Source organism: Notolepis coatsorum (genome assembly GCF_963971535.1).
Source record: "Notolepis coatsorum genome assembly, chromosome: 18".
Lineage (NCBI taxonomy): Eukaryota > Metazoa > Chordata > Actinopteri > Aulopiformes > Paralepididae > Notolepis > Notolepis coatsorum.
The window spans coordinates 94,135,151-94,157,931 of NC_140182.1; the positions used below are offsets into that span (position 1 = coordinate 94,135,151).

At 41.6% G+C, this 22,781-nt stretch overlaps 1 protein-coding gene across 1 annotated transcript in view; it reads right to left on the reverse strand.

Moving 5' to 3' along the window:
- Positions 1–2,701: 2,701 nt before the first annotated feature.
- Positions 2,702–22,781, reverse strand: part of slco1c1 (solute carrier organic anion transporter family, member 1C1) — a gene marked incomplete at both ends in the record, with an annotated part of 55,578 nt that continues 35,498 nt past the window's right edge. The window contains 4 exons of the mRNA XM_084335611.1: positions 2,702–2,927; positions 19,747–19,864; positions 20,051–20,115; positions 20,664–20,851. Of these exons, the coding sequence (XP_084191737.1) occupies positions 2,702–2,927; positions 19,747–19,864; positions 20,051–20,115; positions 20,664–20,851 (597 nt within the window). The remainder of the gene's footprint in view (positions 2,928–19,746; positions 19,865–20,050; positions 20,116–20,663; positions 20,852–22,781) is intronic.

A 22,781-nucleotide genomic window follows, 5' to 3' on the forward strand; every position in this document is an offset into this window, starting at 1 on the left:
GGTACTATCCAAGGAGGGGTCCGGGAGGGGGGGGTTCGAGCTGGAGCATATGTGTGTAGGGTTTTAGAAAATAGGTATTAGGGGTATGTCCTATATAAACATTTATATAATTGTTAATTTCGCTGGATATACACTGTATACGGTTAAAATGTTATTATAGACTTTTTTTTGTCTGTTTCTGTACTTGCATGTAATTTTAACCACCTTGACTGTTAGTTTCATTATGCATTATGTGTTGAGTACTGACTTTTAATAATTTTTGTTTTGCAATAATAAAAAAAAAAAAAAAGAATGAGACACACCATGACTACAGACTGGTACATATAAACAAACTATTAAAGTTATAAGAATGAGACACACCATGACTACAGACTGGTACATATAAACAAACTGTATTAAAGTTATAAGAATGAGACACACCATGACTACAGACTGGTACATATAAACAAACTGTATTAAAGTTATAAGAATGAGACACACCATGACTACAGACTGGTACATATAAACAAACTATTAAAGTTATAAGAATGAGACACACCATGACTACAGACTGGTACATATAAACAAACTGTATTAAAGTTATAAGAATGAGACACACCATGACTACAGACTGGTACATATAAACAAACTGTATTAAAGTTATAAGAATGAGACACACCATGACTACAGACTGGTACATATAAACAAACTGTATTAAAGTTATAAGAATGAGACACACCATGACTACAGACTGGTACATATAAACAAACTATTAAAGTTATAAGAATGAGACACACCATGACTACAGACTGGTACATATAAACAAACTGTATTAAAGTTATAAGAATGAGACACACCATGACTACAGACTGGTACATATAAACAAACTGCATTAAAGTTATAAGAATGAGACACACCATGACTACAGACTGGTACATATAAACAAACTGTATTAAAGTTATAAGAATGAGACACACCATGACTACAGACTGGTACATATAAACAAACTATTAAAGTTATAAGAACGAGGCGCACCATGACTACAGACTGGTACATATAAACAAACTATTAAAGTTATAAGAATGAGACACACCATGACTACAGACTGGTACATATAAACAAACTATTAAAGTTATAAGAACGAGGCGCACCATGACTACAGACTGGTACATATAAACTAACTGTATTAAAGTTATAAGAACGAGACACACCATGACTACAGACTGGTACATATAAACAAACTGTATTAAAGTTATAAGAATGAGACACACCATGACTACAGACTGGTACATATAAACAAACTGTATTAAAGTTATAAGAATGAGACACACCATGACTACCACCTGGTACATATAAACAAACTATTAAAGTTATAAGGACGAGGCGCACCATGACTACAGACTGGTACATAAAAGAGGTGCACCGTGACTACCTGTACATATAAACAAACTCTTAAAGTTATAAGGATGAGATGCACCCTGACTACCTACCGGTTCATATATTGTACAAGGTACAATCAGGTAAATGTGTTGGGGCTTTGTAACTGGCCTTAGTGTCAAAAGCTAAAACATACAGTAATCTATATTATTCACAACACCCTGTAACTTTCTCTTGCGATCATTCTGCCCAACACATGTATACTGGGCAGCTTCACTGACAGTCATTTACCAAATGTCTGGTATATATGATTGATTGATTAGTGTTATATTATATTATTAGTGCCACTGCCATGCACCCAAGGTGCCTAGCACACATGGACCTACAAGACACTACATATACAGTACATACAATGCAATGGTGTACAACATAAAAATATAAACCAGTACATAAACATTTCACACATTCATTGGGTTCTCGTCTTTTCTCCCATGCTTCACAAAGAAAGTACCTTTCCTGAAACACAGCTTGAGTCTCTCATAATCATCTAACCAAAAGAAATGAGCAGAGATAAGATGAACATTTTACTAAAGAGTACACTTCATATTTCATATGTATTCATGTGTATAAAAGTCAATTGTGACTATGTATGTACAGTAGACTATACAGTTGGATTTATATCAAATTCATAAACAGGAATGAATGCATTTTGATTGACAGTACAACAATGTACAAGCATGTGCTGGGCTGAAGGATCCTGGTAGACAGGAGGATGTGACAGTTGGTCCTCTTGATTTCAGAGACCTACAGTATTGCTTCTCTGTTGCTGTTACAGTAGCAGACTCATTCACTGTCCTATACTGTACTATAGGGTTGGAATGGAAACAATATATTGACCTGTTTTTATCTCTTTAGCCAAAAGCAGAAGGTTAGTTATCCTTTATTTAGCCAAGAAGGTCCCATTGAGATACAATATCTCTTCTTCCAGGGAGTCCTGCTATGTACATGAACCATCGAAAATAGACTTCAATAGGATGAATCATAAAAACAAAAAGGCCAACATAAAACATACAGCACAATTACATTAGTTTTTTTCTTTCTACAAAGACTGTTCCATTCATGTAAAACACAAACGTAAGATTTTGTACATATTCAAGAAATAGGATCTTGTTTATTAAAAATGACTCATATTTCACATACTGTATCTCTCAAGTCCCGTACATACATACGCACACTATGTATATACACTTTGTGTGCTATGAAAATGTCCACAAGTGGTTTTCTTCTTCCCTGAATCTGAATCCAGAGCTCCGAGGGGAAGAGGAGAGGTTGTACCAATTAAGGCTCACAGGCGAGTCTCTCTGTCTGGGTTACAGTCCAGGGTTCGTACGAACTGCTCACAATGTATTGAGTTGTTGTCTTCTTTCCTCAGAGATTCCATCTCTGCGTTCCCATTTGTCAGGGCATTTTTGTCCTCTTGCTTGATGTGTTTCTTGAGCAGAGCAAAGCCGAGAAGACACAGGAAGAAGGAGACTGTCCTCAGGCTCAGTGTCAGGCCCAGGTATACTATCCTGCAACCAAAGAACACACAGAACAGTGTTACCATCATTGTCAAATGTAGGCACTGTCTACATTATAATCACAGACAGTAGGTGCTGTCTACACTCTATAATCACAGTCAGACAGTAGGTGCTCTGTCTACACTCTATAATCACAGTCAGACAGTAGGTGCTCTGGCTACACTATATAATCACAGTCAGACAGTAGGTGCTCTGTCTCTACACTATATAATCACAGTCAGACAGTAGGTGCTGTCTACACTATATAATCACAGTCAGACAGTATGTGCTCTGGCTACACTATATAATCACAGTCAGACAGTAGGTGCTCTGTCTACACTCTATAATCACAGTCAGACAGTAGGTGCTCTGTCTACACTATATAATCACAGTCAGACAGTAGGTGCTGTCTACACTATATAATCACAGTCAGACAGTAGGTGCTCTGTCTACACTATATAATCACAGTCAGACAGTAGGTGCTGTCTACACTCTATAATCACAGTCAGACAGTAGGTGCTCTGTCTACACTCTATAATCACAGTCAGACAGTAGGTGCTCTGGCTACACTATATAATCACAGTCAGACAGTAGGTGCTCTGTCTCTACACTATATAATCACAGTCAGACAGTAGGTGCTGTCTACACTATATAATCACAGTCAGACAGTAGGTGCTGTCTACACTATATAATCACAGTCAGACAGTATGTGCTCTGGCTACACTCTATAATCACAGTCAGACAGTAGGTGCTCTGTCTACACTATATAATCACAGTCAGACAGTAGGTGCTCTGTCTACACTATATAATCACAGTCAGACAGTAGGTGCTCTGGCTACACTCTATAATCACAGTCAGACAGTAGGTGCTCTGTCTACACTATATAATCACAGTCAGACAGTAGGTGCTCTGGCTACACTATATAATCACAGTCAGACAGTAGGTGCTCTGTCTCTACACTATATAATCACAGTCAGACAGTAGGTGCTCTGGCTACACTATATAATCACAGTCAGACAGTAGGTGCTCTGGCTACACTATATAATCACAGTCAGACAGTAGGTGCTCTGTCTACACTATATAATCACAGTCAGACAGTAGGTGCTGTCTACACTCTATAATCACAGTCAGACAGTAGGTGCTGTCTACACTCTATAATCACAGTCAGACAGTAGGTGCTGTCTACACTATATAATCACAGTCAGACAGTAGGTGCTCTGTCTACACTATATAATCACAGTCAGACAGTAGGTGCTCTGGCTACACTATATAATCACAGTCAGACAGTAGGTGCTCTGTCTACACTATATAATCACAGTCAGACAGTAGGTGCTGTCTACACTATATAATCACAGTCAGACAGTAGGTGCTGGCTACACTATATAATCACAGTCAGACAGTAGGTGCTCTGGCTACACTATATAATCACAGTCAGACAGTAGGTGCTCTGTCTACACTATATAATCACAGTCAGACAGTAGGTGCTCTCTCTACACTCTATAATCACAGTCAGACAGTAGGTGCTCTGTCTACACTATATAATCACAGTCAGACAGTAGGTGCTCTGGCTACACTATATAATCACAGTCAGACAGTAGGTGCTCTGTCTACACTATATAATCACAGTCAGACAGTATGTGCTCTGTCTACACTATATAATCACAGTCAGACAGTAGGTGCTCTGGCTACACTATATAATCACAGTCAGACAGTATGTGCTCTGTCTACACTATATAATCACAGTCAGACAGTAGGTGCTCTGGCTACACTATATAATCACAGTCAGACAGTAGGTGCTCTGTCTCTACACTATATAATCACAGTCAGACAGTAGGTGCTCTGGCTACACTATATAATCACAGTCAGACAGTAGGTGCTCTGGCTACACTATATAATCACAGTCAGACAGTAGGTGCTCTGGCTACACTCTATAATCACAGTCAGACAGTAGGTGCTCTGGCTACACTATATAATCACAGTCAGACAGTAGGTGCTCTGGCTACACTATATAATCACAGTCAGACAGTAGGTGCTCTGTCTACACTATATAATCACAGTCAGACAGTAGGTGCTCTGGCTACACTATATAATCACAGTCAGACAGTAGGTGCTCTGTCTACACTCTATAATCACAGTCAGACAGTAGGTGCTCTGTCTACACTATATAATCACAGTCAGACAGTAGGTGCTCTGGCTACACTATATAATCACAGTCAGACAGTAGGTGCTCTGTCTACACTATATAATCACAGTCAGACAGTAGGTGCTCTGGCTACACTATATAATCACAGTCAGACAGTAGGTGCTCTGTCTACACTCTATAATCACAGTCAGACAGTAGGTGCTCTGTCTACACTATATAATCACAGTCAGACAGTAGGTGCTCTGGCTACACTATATAATCACAGTCAGACAGTAGGTGCTGTCTACACTATATAATCACAGTCAGACAGTAGGTGCTCTGTCTCTACACTCTATAATCACAGTCAGACAGTAGGTTCTCTGTCTACACTATATAATCACAGTCAGACAGTAGGTGCTCTGTCTCTACACTATATAATCACAGTCAGACAGTAGGTGCTCTGGCTACACTCTATAATCACAGTCAGACAGTAGGTGCTCTGGCTACACTATATAATCACAGTCAGACAGTAGGTGCTCTGTCTCTACACTATATAATCACAGTCAGACAGTAGGTGCTCTGTCTACACTATATAATCACAGTCAGACAGTAGGTGCTCTGTCTACACTCTATAATCACAGTCAGACAGTAGGTGCTCTGGCTACACTATATAATCACAGTCAGACAGTAGGTGCTGTCTACACTCTATAATCACAGTCAGACAGTAGGTGCTCTGTCTACACTATATAATCACAGTCAGACAGTAGGTGCTCTGTCTACACTATATAATCACAGTCAGACAGTAGGTGCTGTCTACACTCTATAATCACAGTCAGACAGTAGGTGCTCTGTCTACACTATATAATCACAGTCAGACAGTAGGTGCTCTGTCTACACTATATAATCACAGTCAGACAGTAGGTGCTCTGTCTACACTATATAATCACAGTCAGACAGTAGGTGCTCTGTCTACACTCTATAATCACAGTCAGACAGTAGGTGCTCTGTCTACACTATATAATCACAGTCAGACAGTATGTGCTCTGGCTACACTATATAATCACAGTCAGACAGTAGGTTCTCTGGCTACACTATATAATCACAGTCAGACAGTAGGTGCTCTGTCTACACTATATAATCACAGTCAGACAGTAGGTGCTCTGTCTACACTATATAATCACAGTCAGACAGTAGGTGCTCTGTCTACACTATATAATCACAGTCAGACAGTAGGTTCTCTGTCTACACTATATAATCACAGTCAGACAGTAGGTGCTGTCTACACTATATAATCACAGTCAGACAGTAGGTGCTGTCTACACTCTATAATCACAGTCAGACAGTAGGTGCTCTGGCTACACTATATAATCACAGTCAGACAGTAGGTGCTCTGTCTCTACACTATATAATCACAGTCAGACAGTAGGTGCTCTGTCTACACTATATAATCACAGTCAGACAGTAGGTGCTCTGTCTACACTATATAATCACAGTCAGACAGTAGGTGCTCTGTCTACACTATATAATCACAGTCAGACAGTAGGTGCTCTGGCTACACTCTATAATCACAGTCAGACAGTAGGTTCTCTGTCTACACTATATAATCACAGTCAGACAGTAGGTGCTCTGGCTACACTATATAATCACAGTCAGACAGTAGGTGCTCTGTCTCTACACTCTATAATCACAGTCAGACAGTAGGTGCTCTGGCTACACTATATAATCACAGTCAGACAGTAGGTGCTCTGTCTACACTATATAATCACAGTCAGACAGTAGGTGCTCTGTCTACACTATATAATCACAGTCAGACAGTAGGTGCTCTGTCTCTACACTATATAATCACAGTCAGACAGTAGGTGCTCTGGCTACACTATATAATCACAGTCAGACAGTAGGTGCTCTGTCTACACTATATAATCACAGTCAGACAGTAGGTGCTCTGTCTCTACACTATATAATCACAGTCAGACAGTAGGTGCTGTCTACACTCTATAATCACAGTCAGACAGTAGGTTCTCTGTCTACACTCTATAATCACAGTCAGACAGTAGGTGCTCTGTCTACACTATATAATCACAGTCAGACAGTAGGTGCTCTGGCTACACTATATAATCACAGTCAGACAGTAGGTGCTCTGGCTACACTATATAATCACAGTCAGACAGTAGGTGCTCTGGCTACACTCTATAATCACAGTCAGACAGTAGGTTCTCTGTCTACACTATATAATCACAGTCAGACAGTAGGTTCTCTGGCTACACTCTATAATCACAGTCAGACAGTAGGTTCTCTGGCTACACTATATAATCACAGTCAGACAGTAGGTGCTCTGTCTACACTATATAATCACAGTCAGACAGTATGTGCTCTGGCTACACTATATAATCACAGTCAGACAGTAGGTGCTCTGGCTACACTATATAATCACAGTCAGACAGTAGGTGCTCTGGCTACACTATATAATCACAGTCAGACAGTAGGTGCTCTGTCTACACTATATAATCACAGTCAGACAGTAGGTGCTCTGTCTACACTCTATAATCACAGTCAGACAGTAGGTGCTCTGTCTACACTCTATAATCACAGTCAGACAGTAGGTGCTCTGGCTACACTATATAATCACAGTCAGACAGTATGTGCTCTGGCTACACTATATAATCACAGTCAGACAGTAGGTGCTGTCTACACTATATAATCACAGTCAGACAGTAGGTGCTGTCTACACTCTATAATCACAGTCAGACAGTAGGTGCTCTGGCTACACTATATAATCACAGTCAGACAGTAGGTGCTGTCTACACTATATAATCACAGTCAGACAGTAGGTGCTGTCTACACTCTATAATCACAGTCAGACAGTAGGTGCTCTGTCTCTACACTATATAATCACAGTCAGACAGTAGGTGCTCTGTCTCTACACTATATAATCACAGTCAGACAGTAGGTGCTCTGTCTACACTCTATAATCACAGTCAGACAGTAGGTGCTCTGTCTACACTATATAATCACAGTCAGACAGTAGGTGCTCTGTCTACACTATATAATCACAGTCAGACAGTAGGTGCTCTGTCTACACTATATAATCACAGTCAGACAGTAGGTGCTGGCTACACTCTATAATCACAGTCAGACAGTAGGTGCTGTCTACACTATATAATCACAGTCAGACAGTAGGTGCTGGCTACACTATATAATCACAGTCAGACAGTAGGTGCTCTGTCTACACTATATAATCACAGTCAGACAGTAGGTGCTCTGTCTCTACACTATATAATCACAGTCAGACAGTAGGTGCTGGCTACACTATATAATCACAGTCAGACAGTAGGTGCTCTGTCTCTACACTCTATAATCACAGTCAGACAGTAGGTGCTGTCTACACTATATAATCACAGTCAGACAGTAGGTGCTCTGTCTACACTATATAATCACAGTCAGACAGTAGGTGCTCTGGCTACACTATATAATCACAGTCAGACAGTAGGTGCTCTGTCTCTACACTATATAATCACAGTCAGACAGTAGGTGCTCTGTCTACACTCTATAATCACAGTCAGACAGTAGGTGCTCTGGCTACACTATATAATCACAGTCAGACAGTAGGTGCTCTGTCTCTACACTATATAATCACAGTCAGACAGTAGGTGCTCTGTCTACACTCTATAATCACAGTCAGACAGTAGGTGCTGTCTACACTATATAATCACAGTCAGACAGTAGGTGCTCTGTCTACACTATATAATCACAGTCAGACAGTAGGTGCTCTGGCTACACTATATAATCACAGTCAGACAGTAGGTGCTCTGGCTACACTATATAATCACAGTCAGACAGTAGGTGCTGGCTACACTATATAATCACAGTCAGACAGTAGGTGCTCTGGCTACACTATATAATCACAGTCAGACAGTAGGTGCTCTGGCTACACTATATAATCACAGTCAGACAGTAGGTGCTGGCTACACTATATAATCACAGTCAGACAGTAGGTGCTCTGTCTACACTATATAATCACAGTCAGACAGTAGGTGCTCTGTCTCTACACTATATAATCACAGTCAGACAGTAGGTGCTCTGTCTACACTATATAATCACAGTCAGACAGTAGGTGCTCTGTCTACACTATATAATCACAGTCAGACAGTAGGTGCTCTCTCTACACTATATAATCACAGTCAGACAGTAGGTGCTCTGGCTACACTCTATAATCACAGTCAGCAGTTCAGACAGTAGGTGCTCTGTCTCTACACTATATAATCACAGTCAGACAGTAGGTGCTCTGTCTACACTTATAATCACAGTCAGACAGTAGGTGCTCTGGCTACACTATATAATCACAGTCAGACAGTAGGTGCTCTGTCTACACTATATAATCACAGTCAGACAGTAGGTGCTCTGTCTACACTATATAATCACAGTCAGACAGTAGGTGCTCTGTCTACACTATATAATCACAGTCAGACAGTAGGTGCTCTGGCTACACTATATAATCACAGTCAGACAGTAGGTGCTCTGGCTACACTATATAATCACAGTCAGACAGTAGGTGCTCTGGCTACACTCTATAATCACAGTCAGACAGTAGGTGCTCTGGCTACACTATATAATCACAGTCAGACAGTAGGTGCTCTGGCTACACTATATAATCACAGTCAGACAGTAGGTGCTCTGTCTACACTATATAATCACAGTCAGACAGTAGGTGCTCTGTCTACACTCTATAATCACAGTCAGACAGTAGGTGCTCTGTCTACACTATATAATCACAGTCAGACAGTAGGTGCTCTGTCTACACTATATAATCACAGTCAGACAGTAGGTGCTCTGTCTACACTATATAATCACAGTCAGACAGTAGGTGCTCTGTCTACACTATATAATCACAGTCAGACAGTAGGTGCTGTCTACACTATATAATCACAGTCAGACAGTAGGTGCTCTGTCTACACTATATAATCACAGTCAGACAGTAGGTGCTCTGGCTACACTATATAATCACAGTCAGACAGTAGGTGCTCTGTCTACACTATATAATCACAGTCAGACAGTAGGTGCTCTGTCTACACTATATAATCACAGTCAGACAGTAGGTGCTCTGTCTACACTATATAATCACAGTCAGACAGTAGGTGCTCTGTCTACACTATATAATCACAGTCAGACAGTAGGTGCTCTGTCTACACTATATAATCACAGTCAGACAGTAGGTGCTGTCTACACTATATAATCACAGTCAGACAGTAGGTGCTCTGTCTACACTATATAATCACAGTCAGACAGTAGGTGCTCTGTCTACACTATATAATCACAGTCAGACAGTAGGTGCTCTGTCTACACTATATAATCACAGTCAGACAGTAGGTGCTCTGTCTACACTATATAATCACAGTCAGACAGTAGGTGCTCTGTCTACACTATATAATCACAGTCAGACAGTAGGTGCTCTGTCTACACTATATAATCACAGTCAGACAGTAGGTGCTCTGGCTACACTATATAATCACAGTCAGACAGTAGGTGCTCTGGCTACACTATATAATCACAGTCAGACAGTAGGTGCTCTGGCTACACTATATAATCACAGTCAGACAGTAGGTGCTCTGGCTACACTATATAATCACAGTCAGACAGTAGGTGCTCTGTCTACACTCTATAATCACAGTCAGACAGTAGGTGCTCTGTCTCTACACTATATAATCACAGTCAGACAGTAGGTGCTCTGTCTACACTATATAATCACAGTCAGACAGTAGGTGCTCTGTCTACACTATATAATCACAGTCAGACAGTAGGTGCTCTGGCTACACTATATAATCACAGTCAGACAGTAGGTGCTCTGGCTACACTATATAATCACAGTCAGACAGTAGGTGCTCTGTCTCTACACTATATAATCACAGTCAGACAGTAGGTGCTCTGTCTACACTATATAATCACAGTCAGACAGTAGGTGCTCTGTCTACACTATATAATCACAGTCAGACAGTAGGTGCTCTGGCTACACTATATAATCACAGTCAGACAGTAGGTGCTCTGTCTACACTATATAATCACAGTCAGACAGTAGGTGCTCTGTCTACACTCTATAATCACAGTCAGACAGTAGGTGCTCTGTCTACACTATATAATCACAGTCAGACAGTAGGTGCTGTCTACACTATATAATCACAGTCAGACAGTAGGTGCTCTGTCTACACTATATAATCACAGTCAGACAGTAGGTGCTCTGTCTACACTCTATAATCACAGTCAGACAGTAGGTGCTCTGGCTACACTATATAATCACAGTCAGACAGTAGGTGCTGTCTACACTCTATAATCACAGTCAGACAGTAGGTGCTCTGTCTACACTATATAATCACAGTCAGACAGTAGGTGCTCTGTCTACACTATATAATCACAGTCAGACAGTAGGTGCTCTGGCTACACTATATAATCACAGACAGTAGGTGCTGTCTACACTCTATAATCACAGTCAGACAGTAGGTGCTCTGTCTACACTATATAATCACAGTCAGACAGTAGGTGCTCTGGCTACACTATATAATCACAGTCAGACAGTAGGTGCTCTGGCTACACTATATAATCACAGTCAGACAGTAGGTGCTCTGTCTACACTCTATAATCACAGTCAGACAGTAGGTGCTGTCTACACTATATAATCACAGTCAGACAGTAGGTGCTCTGTCTACACTATATAATCACAGTCAGACAGTAGGTGCTCTGTCTACACTATATAATCACAGTCAGACAGTAGGTGCTCTGTCTACACTATATAATCACAGTCAGACAGTAGGTGCTCTGTCTACACTATATAATCACAGTCAGACAGTAGGTGCTCTGGCTACACTATATAATCACAGTCAGACAGTAGGTGCTCTGTCTACACTCTATAATCACAGTCAGACAGTAGGTGCTCTGTCTCTACACTATATAATCACAGTCAGACAGTAGGTGCTCTGTCTACACTCTATAATCACAGTCAGACAGTAGGTGCTCTGGCTACACTATATAATCACAGTCAGACAGTAGGTGCTGTCTACACTCTATAATCACAGTCAGACAGTAGGTGCTCTGGCTACACTATATAATCACAGTCAGACAGTAGGTGCTCTGTCTACACTATATAATCACAGTCAGACAGTAGGTGCTCTGTCTCTACACTCTATAATCACAGTCAGACAGTAGGTGCTCTGTCTCTACACTATATAATCACAGTCAGACAGTAGGTGCTCTGGCTACACTATATAATCACAGTCAGACAGTAGGTGCTCTGGCTACACTATATAATCACAGTCAGACAGTAGGTGCTCTGTCTACACTATATAATCACAGTCAGACAGTAGGTGCTCTGTCTACACTATATAATCACAGTCAGACAGTATGTGCTCTGGCTACACTATATAATCACAGTCAGACAGTAGGTGCTCTGTCTCTACACTATATAATCACAGTCAGACAGTAGGTGCTCTGTCTACACTCTATAATCACAGTCAGACAGTAGGTGCTCTGGCTACACTATATAATCACAGTCAGACAGTAGGTGCTGTCTACACTCTATAATCACAGTCAGACAGTAGGTGCTCTGGCTACACTATATAATCACAGTCAGACAGTAGGTGCTCTGTCTACACTATATAATCACAGTCAGACAGTAGGTGCTCTGTCTCTACACTCTATAATCACAGTCAGACAGTAGGTGCTCTGTCTCTACACTATATAATCACAGTCAGACAGTAGGTGCTCTGGCTACACTATATAATCACAGTCAGACAGTAGGTGCTCTGGCTACACTATATAATCACAGTCAGACAGTAGGTGCTCTGTCTACACTATATAATCACAGTCAGACAGTAGGTGCTCTGTCTACACTATATAATCACAGTCAGACAGTATGTGCTCTGGCTACACTATATAATCACAGTCAGACAGTAGGTGCTCTGTCTACACTATATAATCACAGTCAGACAGTATGTGCTCTGGCTACACTATATAATCACAGTCAGACAGTAGGTGCTCTGTCTACACTATATAATCACAGTCAGACAGTAGGTGCTCTGGCTACACTATATAATCACAGTCAGACAGTAGGTGCTCTGTCTACACTATATAATCACAGTCAGACAGTATGTGCTCTGTCTACACTATATAATCACAGTCAGACAGTAGGTGCTCTGGCTACACTATATAATCACAGTCAGACAGTAGGTGCTCTGTCTACACTATATAATCACAGTCAGACAGTATGTGCTCTGTCTACACTATATAATCACAGTCAGACAGTAGGTGCTGTCTACACTATATAATCACAGTCAGACAGTAGGTGCTCTGGCTACACTCTATAATCACAGTCAGACAGTAGGTGCTCTGTCTACACTATATAATCACAGTCAGACAGTAGGTGCTCTGTCTACACTATATAATCACAGTCAGACAGTAGGTGCTCTGGCTACACTATATAATCACAGTCAGACAGTAGGTGCTGTCTACACTATATAATCACAGTCAGACAGTATGTGCTGTCTACACTCTATAATCACAGTCAGACAGTAGGTGCTCTGGCTACACTATATAATCACAGTCAGACAGTAGGTGCTCTGGCTACACTATATAATCACAGTCAGACAGTAGGTGCTCTGGCTACACTATATAATCACAGTCAGACAGTATGTGCTCTGTCTACACTCTATAATCACAGTCAGACAGTAGGTGCTCTGGCTACACTCTATAATCACAGTCAGACAGTAGGTGCTCTGTCTACACTATATAATCACAGTCAGACAGTAGGTGCTCTGTCTACACTATATAATCACAGTCAGACAGTAGGTGCTCTGGCTACACTCTATAATCACAGTCAGACAGTAGGTGCTCTGGCTACACTATATAATCACAGTCAGACAGTAGGTGCTCTGGCTACACTCTATAATCACAGTCAGACAGTAGGTGCTCTGGCTACACTCTATAATCACAGTCAGACAGTAGGTGCTGTCTACACTATATAATCACAGTCAGACAGTAGGTGCTGTCTACACTCTATAATCACAGTCAGACAGTAGGTGCTGTCTACACTCTATAATCACAGTCAGACAGTAGGTGCTGTCTACACTCTATAATCACAGTCAGACAGTAGGTGCTCTGTCTACACTCTATAATCACAGTCAGACAGTAGGTGCTCTGGCTACACTATATAATCACAGTCAGACAGTAGGTGCTCTGGCTACACTCTATAATCACAGTCAGACAGTAGGTGCTCTGTCTACACTATATAATCACAGTCAGACAGTAGGTGCTCTGTCTACACTATATAATCACAGTCAGACAGTAGGTGCTCTGGCTACACTATATAATCACAGTCAGACAGTAGGTGCTCTGTCTACACTATATAATCACAGTCAGACAGTAGGTGCTCTGTCTACACTCTATAATCACAGTCAGACAGTAGGTGCTCTGTCTACACTATATAATCACAGTCAGACAGTAGGTGCTGTCTACACTATATAATCACAGTCAGACAGTAGGTGCTCTGTCTCTACACTATATAATCACAGTCAGACAGTAGGTGCTCTGTCTACACTCTATAATCACAGTCAGACAGTAGGTGCTCTGTCTACACTATATAATCACAGTCAGACAGTAGGTGCTCTGTCTACACTATATAATCACAGTCAGACAGTAGGTGCTCTGTCTACACTCTATAATCACAGTCAGACAGTAGGTGCTCTGTCTACACTATATAATCACAGTCAGACAGTAGGTGCTCTGGCTACACTATATAATCACAGTCAGACAGTAGGTGCTCTGTCTACACTATATAATCACAGTCAGACAGTAGGTGCTGTCTACACTATATAATCACAGTCAGACAGTAGGTGCTGTCTACACTCTATAATCACAGTCAGACAGTAGGTGCTCTGTCTACACTATATAATCACAGTCAGACAGTAGGTGCTCTGTCTCTACACTATATAATCACAGTCAGACAGTAGGTGCTCTGGCTACACTCTATAATCACAGTCAGACAGTAGGTGCTGTCTACACTATATAATCACAGTCAGACAGTAGGTGCTGTCTACACTCTATAATCACAGTCAGACAGTAGGTGCTGTCTACACTCTATAATCACAGTCAGACAGTAGGTGCTCTGGCTACACTATATAATCACAATCAGACAGTAGGTGCTCTGGCTACACTATATAATCACAGTCAGACAGTAGGTGCTCTGTCTACACTATATAATCACAGTCAGACAGTAGGTGCTCTGGCTACACTATATAATCACAGTCAGACAGTAGGTGCTGTCTACACTATATAATCACAGTCAGACAGTAGGTGCTCTGTCTACACTATATAATCACAGTCAGACAGTATGTGCTCTGTCTACACTATATAATCACAGTCAGACAGTAGGTGCTCTGTCTACACTATATAATCACAGTCAGACAGTAGGTGCTGTCTACACTCTATAATCACAGTCAGACAGTAGGTGCTCTGTCTCTACACTATATAATCACAGTCAGACAGTAGGTGCTCTGTCTCTACACTATATAATCACAGTCAGACAGTAGGTGCTCTGGCTACACTATATAATCACAGTCAGACAGTAGGTGCTCTGTCTACACCATATAATCACAGTCAGACAGTAGGTTCTCTGTCTACACTCCTAGTCATGGTGGCAGAGAGGAGGTTCAAAAGGAACCTGGCTGCTATCCTGGAGAACCCCTCCCACCATAGGCGGCCTTAGCTATGTTTCACCCGTTTCAATCGAAACGGGCCCGCCCGCTAGCAGGGCCCCGGATTGACGAAGCAAACGCACCCTGGATTGACAAAGCAAATGTGCACACTGTGCCAATGTGGATAAATGATGCACGATATAAATGCTTGAACACCAACACAGAAAGATGTTCACTGACTTAAATCTTTCACCTTATATCACCTTATAGAAGAAACCTTGTCATAAACCAAGTCATGGAAATATCCATGGTCTAATTGTGGCAAGTTTGGCTGATGAGCAAATTTGCCTAAAATATTACATTTTCGTTGGCTTCCTATTGTGATTCTGGGGGAGGTAGAATATAATGCATAAACCTCATAATGTACTATTTAATTTGATCATGGCATGTCACTGTATTTATTGAGAGTAACATATAATATAGGGCAGTGGTGCCCAACCAGTCGATCGCGATCGACAGGTAGATCGCGGGCTGATTTCAAGTAGATCTTGATTAATAAAATTTGATTTTTTTTTTTTTTTTTTTTGCTAAATCAACTCTTCCTCTCCTTGTGAACTACAACAAGCAATGCTGTTTGTTATTTAAGATGAGGTCGGACTCGGCACTGACAGATTTGTGTTCATTATGCTGCTTTTATAAAGCCTCAAATGACGGCTTACAATATACAATTTTGGCTGGTAGCTCCCGGGCTAGGTGGTAAATAAAAAAGTAGATCTTGGTTCAAAAAAGGTTGGCCACCCCTGATATAGGGCATACAGATCTTCAACCCCATCCCCATTACCATTCACCTTTTGTCTCCCACCTTCAACCCCCCTCCAGGCCCCAAACCATGTGCCCACGTCTCTACCCCCTCCTCCTCCTTCCCCCAACTCACAACCTTCTGGGCCACTCTACCCAGAATTCCCCTCTCTCTCCCCTATAAAGAGCCGTGGACTCTGGAGCTCACCTGGGGATTGATTGATTGATTGAAAACTGTATTGAAAGATTTCAGAATTAGTACAATACAGTACGGCTCAATACACACAATTGTTAAGGGGATGCAGACCAGAGAAAGACTTTCGTCTTGTTTACATCAGGGTCCCCCATTTTCAATTGATTGATTGATTGATTGATTGATTGAAAACCTTATTAACAGATTGCAGAATGGGTACAATACAGTACGGCTCAATACACACAATTGTTAAGGGGATGCAGACCAGAGAAAGACTTTCGTCTTGTTTACATCAGGGTCCCCCATTTTCAATTGATTGATTGATTGATTGATTGAAAACCTTATTAACAGATTGCAGAATGGGTACAATACAGTACGGCTCAATACACACAATTGTTAAGGGGATGCAGACCAGAGAAATACTTTCATCTTGTTTACATCAGGGTCCCCCATTTTCAATTCATAATGACATTAATGACATACGCAACATACAGATATATATCATGACATTTCTGACATACATGACTATACAACAGGTATACAGTACTGTTACATTTGTGATATACAAGATAAGCAAATATACAGTACTGTTAAACAGAGATCCTAACAGAAAATATATACATACGAGGGGGAGGAAACTGTACAATGGGAGGGGGTGGGTGGGTGCGGGAGGGGGGGTTTGGACATTTACGGGGGCCATACAGATATACAGATATATATCATGACATGTATGACAATACATGACATACAGGTATACAGTACTGTTACATTTGTGATATACAAGATAAGCAAATATACAGTACTGTTAAACAGAGATCCTAACAGAAAATATATACATACGAGGGGGAGGAAACTACATTAGGAGGGGGTGGGTGGGTGGGAGGGGGGTTTGGACATTTACAGGGGCCAGTTTCGAATTGCAGCCTCCCGTGTTTGAGCCGAATCTGGTTTGAACATGATTTGTGGAACTCCCTCTGGTGTTGTGGTCGTGGTATTCACTGACCCTTGGGAAGTATTTTGACATGTACATGGGTACCTTAGTGGTGTAGTGTATCTTGTAGACCAGGCCCATTGCAAGTTGCTGTACTCTGTCGTCTACTCTAAGCCATCCTAGGTTGTCAAAGTGGGCAGGGGTGAGGTGGGTTTTAGGAGTAAGTTCAAGCAGTAGTCTGACCAGTTTGTTTTGTGATGTTTGTAATGTTTTAGTGTCTTTGAGGTGCTTTGGTACCATGAGGTGCACGCATAGTCGTAGTACCCTTGAATGAGTGCTCCTGTTAGAGTCTTCAGGGTATTCTTGTTTACCAGAGAGGAGATCCGGTATAAGAATCTTGTTCGTTGGTTGACTTTTTTGATTACATTGGTTGCCATTTCTATTTTTATTTTTTTATTATCTTTCTTCCCCTCTTTTTCCTGATTTTTCTCCCATCCCACCCTTCCTGGTTGCACTTTTCCCCTACTGTTGGTCCGGGAGACCGGAGACTGTCACATGCTTTCCTCCGACGCATGTGCAGCCTGCCGGCAGGCCAGCCTGGCCGCGCAGATTCTCACCGGGGAGAGTGTAGCGTGTGGGAGGCCGCACTATCTCTCCCTAGATCCTACCCTTGCTGAGCAGGCGCCCCAACCGAACTGTAGGGGTCGCTGTCCACAACGCCCAGGACCCACCCTTCAGCTTTCCCACCCTCTAATACTGCCAATTGTATTAGTGTGAGCGGCCAGCCAAGCTGATAGCAACGCCGGGAGCTGGATTCGAACAGGCGAATCCAGCTTCTCCGGCGTTGGTGACGAACGCAATCTCTGCTACGCCACCTGACCGCCCATTGGTTGCCATTTTGTCACAGGAAAGATTTCCCTCTAGGATGGAACCCAGGTTGGGTCATTCAGCTATATACTCTGACAAATAAACCTGTGTTTATCAAGTCTATCTTTGACTATCTACAATCATTGACCGGGTTCATTTCCCTCACAAGATCAATAAAGGAATATCTTATCTAATCTTATCAGACCGTATGTACTCTGTCTGCACTATATAATCACAGTCAGTAGGTGCGTTCCCCCACTTCCTAGAATAGCAGTACAATGCTGATTCGGAAAGGAATCTGAACCTGAACATGACATGAGAGCAAAATGGCAGCAGTGTATGGTCAACACGATTAGAAGCTACTTCGTAGAGAGAGAGAGGGAGGTCATTGACATTGTGGAGCTGGAAGAATCAGTGGTTCAGTAGAACATACAGAAGCCAAGTGCTGTGACTTGTATTAGTTAAGCCTGCCAGGAAAGTTATATTGTACTTTGGCAATAGTTTGGATAATTCAATTTGACTGGTAAAAAGAGTGAAAGTGACTGGTTGGCTTTGTAATCCACATGTCACTGTTATAGGCATCATCTTTAGATACATTGGCCCTCAGACATAAACACATAGATTTATATTATATACTGCTGGAAAGAGGAGAATAGCATCTCTCCCTCTCACTTTTGAATTATGACTCCACATCTAATATGAAGCAAGCTACTGTATGTTCTGTTGAATATCAAGTGTGGAATAAGGCTATTATAAAGTGTTACAGTCATACTAACTATTTAAAGTGTACACACACACACACACACACACACACACACACACACACACACACACACACACACACACACACACACACACACACACACACACACACACACACACACACACACACACACACACACACACACACACACACACACACACACACACACACACACACACACACACACACACACACACACACACACACAATACTTTACTTATTCCAGAGTTGCAACTTTGAAGGAGGGGCCAGAATCTGAAATCCATTTGAATGTAAATAAATAAGCACATGATGAGCCATCTAACCGACTGACGGAAAATTCTGGAATGTGTCGTACAAATTATAGAATGTGTCATATAAATGACAGAACATGTCGTAAAAAGTATAGAACGTATAGTATAGAAATGACAGTATGTATTATATAAATTATAGAGCATGTAATAAAAGTTATAGAAGGTGTCACATCATGGATACAAGTAGCTACCTGTAGGCTGATGTGTTATAGATTCTGCAGGCTCCTCTGCCTCCACACTTCTTGTATCCCCATTTGAGACAGGTGGTGTCGATGATGGCTCCAAAGTAGATGGGGGCAGGTATTCCGGCTGGGAGGAGTCAGGGTAAAACAGTTCATGTTATGGGTAGTCACTGACGAGGACAGAGCTCAGCGGCTCAGCATAGCCTGAATGTCATCCCTAAGGGAGGCGTCTACGGGGCTGACATTCAGGCTAATCTGGAGCGAAGGACCACAGAGATGAGACGATGCACAGAATACAAATGAAATTTCTCACCAAGCGTTCGAGTGGCTAACGTGTGGATTCCAAGAGCAAGGGCTTTCAGCTCTGGCTTAGTGCACCTATAGAAGGAAGATGGAGGACATTGGGAAGAGGTAGGTCAGTTCATTGCATATGTTGTAAAAATATGTTTTTGCATTGACATTTTTTGCCACAGGCTACAAATGAGCACAACATTGTCATGGTATTAGATTAGATTACTGTAGATTAGATTAGATTCTAATGTATTGTCACTATACAGCACAAGTACAGTACAGTGGAAATAAGTTTGCCACCCAACCAGAGTACACATGTAACAGTAAAGTTCAATAATAATATACAATGCACAGGTGACTAAACTGGATATAAAATATACAAATTAGTACTACTGGGTAATAGTGCTAATGTATGTACAGAGTTGTAGTATCAATATGTACAGTGATACAGGTATAAAGACACTATGGTAGTAAGTCGTACTGGCCAGCAGCGTTACTAGTAAGAGTAGGTCTATGGGGTAGGTAAGGAATATGTACCGATATAGATATAGTATCTACAAATATGTAAAAAGGATTACATGATGAAATGATCCAAGTGATTCTAGTAGGTCCCACAGAAGGCGACAAAGACTGACCTGATGAGCAAAACGAAGCCTGGTGTTCCTCCCAGGGAGATGATGAAGGAGCTGACGACAGACAGAGCCAGGAAGTAGGGGAAGACTCTGCCACAGCTGTCTCCGCGTGGACACTGGCCCAGAGAAGCTGTCAGATTGCCCGGCTGGAGACCGGCGGCCAACGCCGCACACCTGCATTGATCAAACACCTGACAGGGAGAAAAGGGACATGAGGAGATCAGAGGGACAGTGTTGTACAGAGGAACATACTGTACAGTAGAGGAGGCATCACCACAGAGCTTGATGGTTACATGTGCACATCACACAACCTGAATGAGCTCTGCATTCATCATCGTCTCTATGGACACGAGTGGCTTAACATGGCAGCACCAACATCGTGAAGTGAAATACTTTCGCTTTTTCCAACTCTAGGTAGACAAAAAAAAGTCATAACAATAGTATCTTCCTCCATGATGGAAGAGACAACAGCTGCTATGTACAAAACAAGTTTCTATGTGTTGATATGTGACAAATGTATCAACAGCATTTTTATAATTGTACGTTTTATTATTGGATCTTGTAAACAAGTCACAGTTGTTGGATTTCTCGATATCAGCCAGTAATCACCTGTCACCTGTGGTTCCGTGTAGTTTCTGCATTGTGTTTATCTCTTTCTTATCGTACTGACTGATACTCTCCCTCCTGCCCCGTTGATACATTCGTCTCAAAAATAATTAACGAGACACTGGAAACAGGATACCTCTCCTGATTGTTATGTTTATTCTCATAAACATACTCTGTACAAGATGGAAAAACTGTTCTGAAAGGTCCTTGAAAAAGTCTTAATTCATTATTCTACCGTCTCTTCTGCTATTAGTCCGATGGTGGTTGTCGCGGCCTGTTATCCAAAAAGCCTTCCCTGCTAGCCGAAGCTAGCTCGTGGCAACCGGAGGGTGGGGCCGCGTGAACACTTAAGGTAACTAACTTGCGTTCAGTGTTTCTCTCACGCCCCCTTTTCCATGCCTGCCGCTCTGTGTGTTGCGTTGCAGCGCGTGGCAGAGCGGCAGAGGTCCCTGCCTTCCTCAATTTATACTAGGGGTGCACCGAAAATTCGGCCACCGAAAGTTTTCGGCCGAAAGAGTTTTTTCACCGAAAATGAAGCAACCTAACGCGTGTTGTTGTGATGATGTCATCAAAACGCGGATTCATTACATGCGCGCTGTGAGCTCTTCAGTCCTGCGTGATACTCCTCTTGGGACTCAGGAGCAATGCATCTCCTCGGGAGTCGCGCTGTTTCTATGTAAACTCCGCGCGCAACGAGTCCAATAAATGCGTCTTTAACATACTTTATCCTTATTTACTATATATATCACTGAGTGATCTAATATGCATATTATTCAGAGCGAGAGGGGGAGGGATTGTTTCTCTCACATTGACGCTGTCTGTCCTGCGTGATACTCCTCTTGGGACTCGGGAGCAATGCATCTCCTCGGGAGTCGCGCTGTTTCTACAGTATGTAAACTCTGCGCGCAACGAGTCCAATAAATGCGTCTTTAACATACTTTATCCTTATTTACTATATATATCACTGAGTGATCTAATATGCATATTATTCAGAGCGAGAGGGGGAGGGATTGTTTCTCTCACATTGACGCTGTCTACTGTGCCAAAGTCATCTGGGGACTAGAAAGGTGTGCTCAGTAGAGCACAGATGTCCGCCTCTCTCTCTCTCTCTTTCTCTCTCTCTCTGATTGATTGATTGATTGAAAACTTTATTAACAGATTGCAGAATGGGTACAATACAGTACAGCTCAATACACACAATTGTTAAGGGGATGCAGACCAGAGAAAGACTTTCGTCTTGTTTACATCAGGGTCCCCCATTTTCAATTCATCAGGACATATATGACATACATGACATACAGATAGACAGTACTGCTACATCTTTTTTTTTTTTTTTTATATTTTTTATTATTATTGCAGAACAAAAATTATTAAAAGTCAGTACTCAACACATAATGCATAATGAAACTTTCAGTCAAGGTGGTTAAAATTACATGCAAGTACAGAAACAAGATAAAACAAAAATAGTCCATAATAACATTTTGACCGTATACAGTGTATATCCAGCGAAATTAC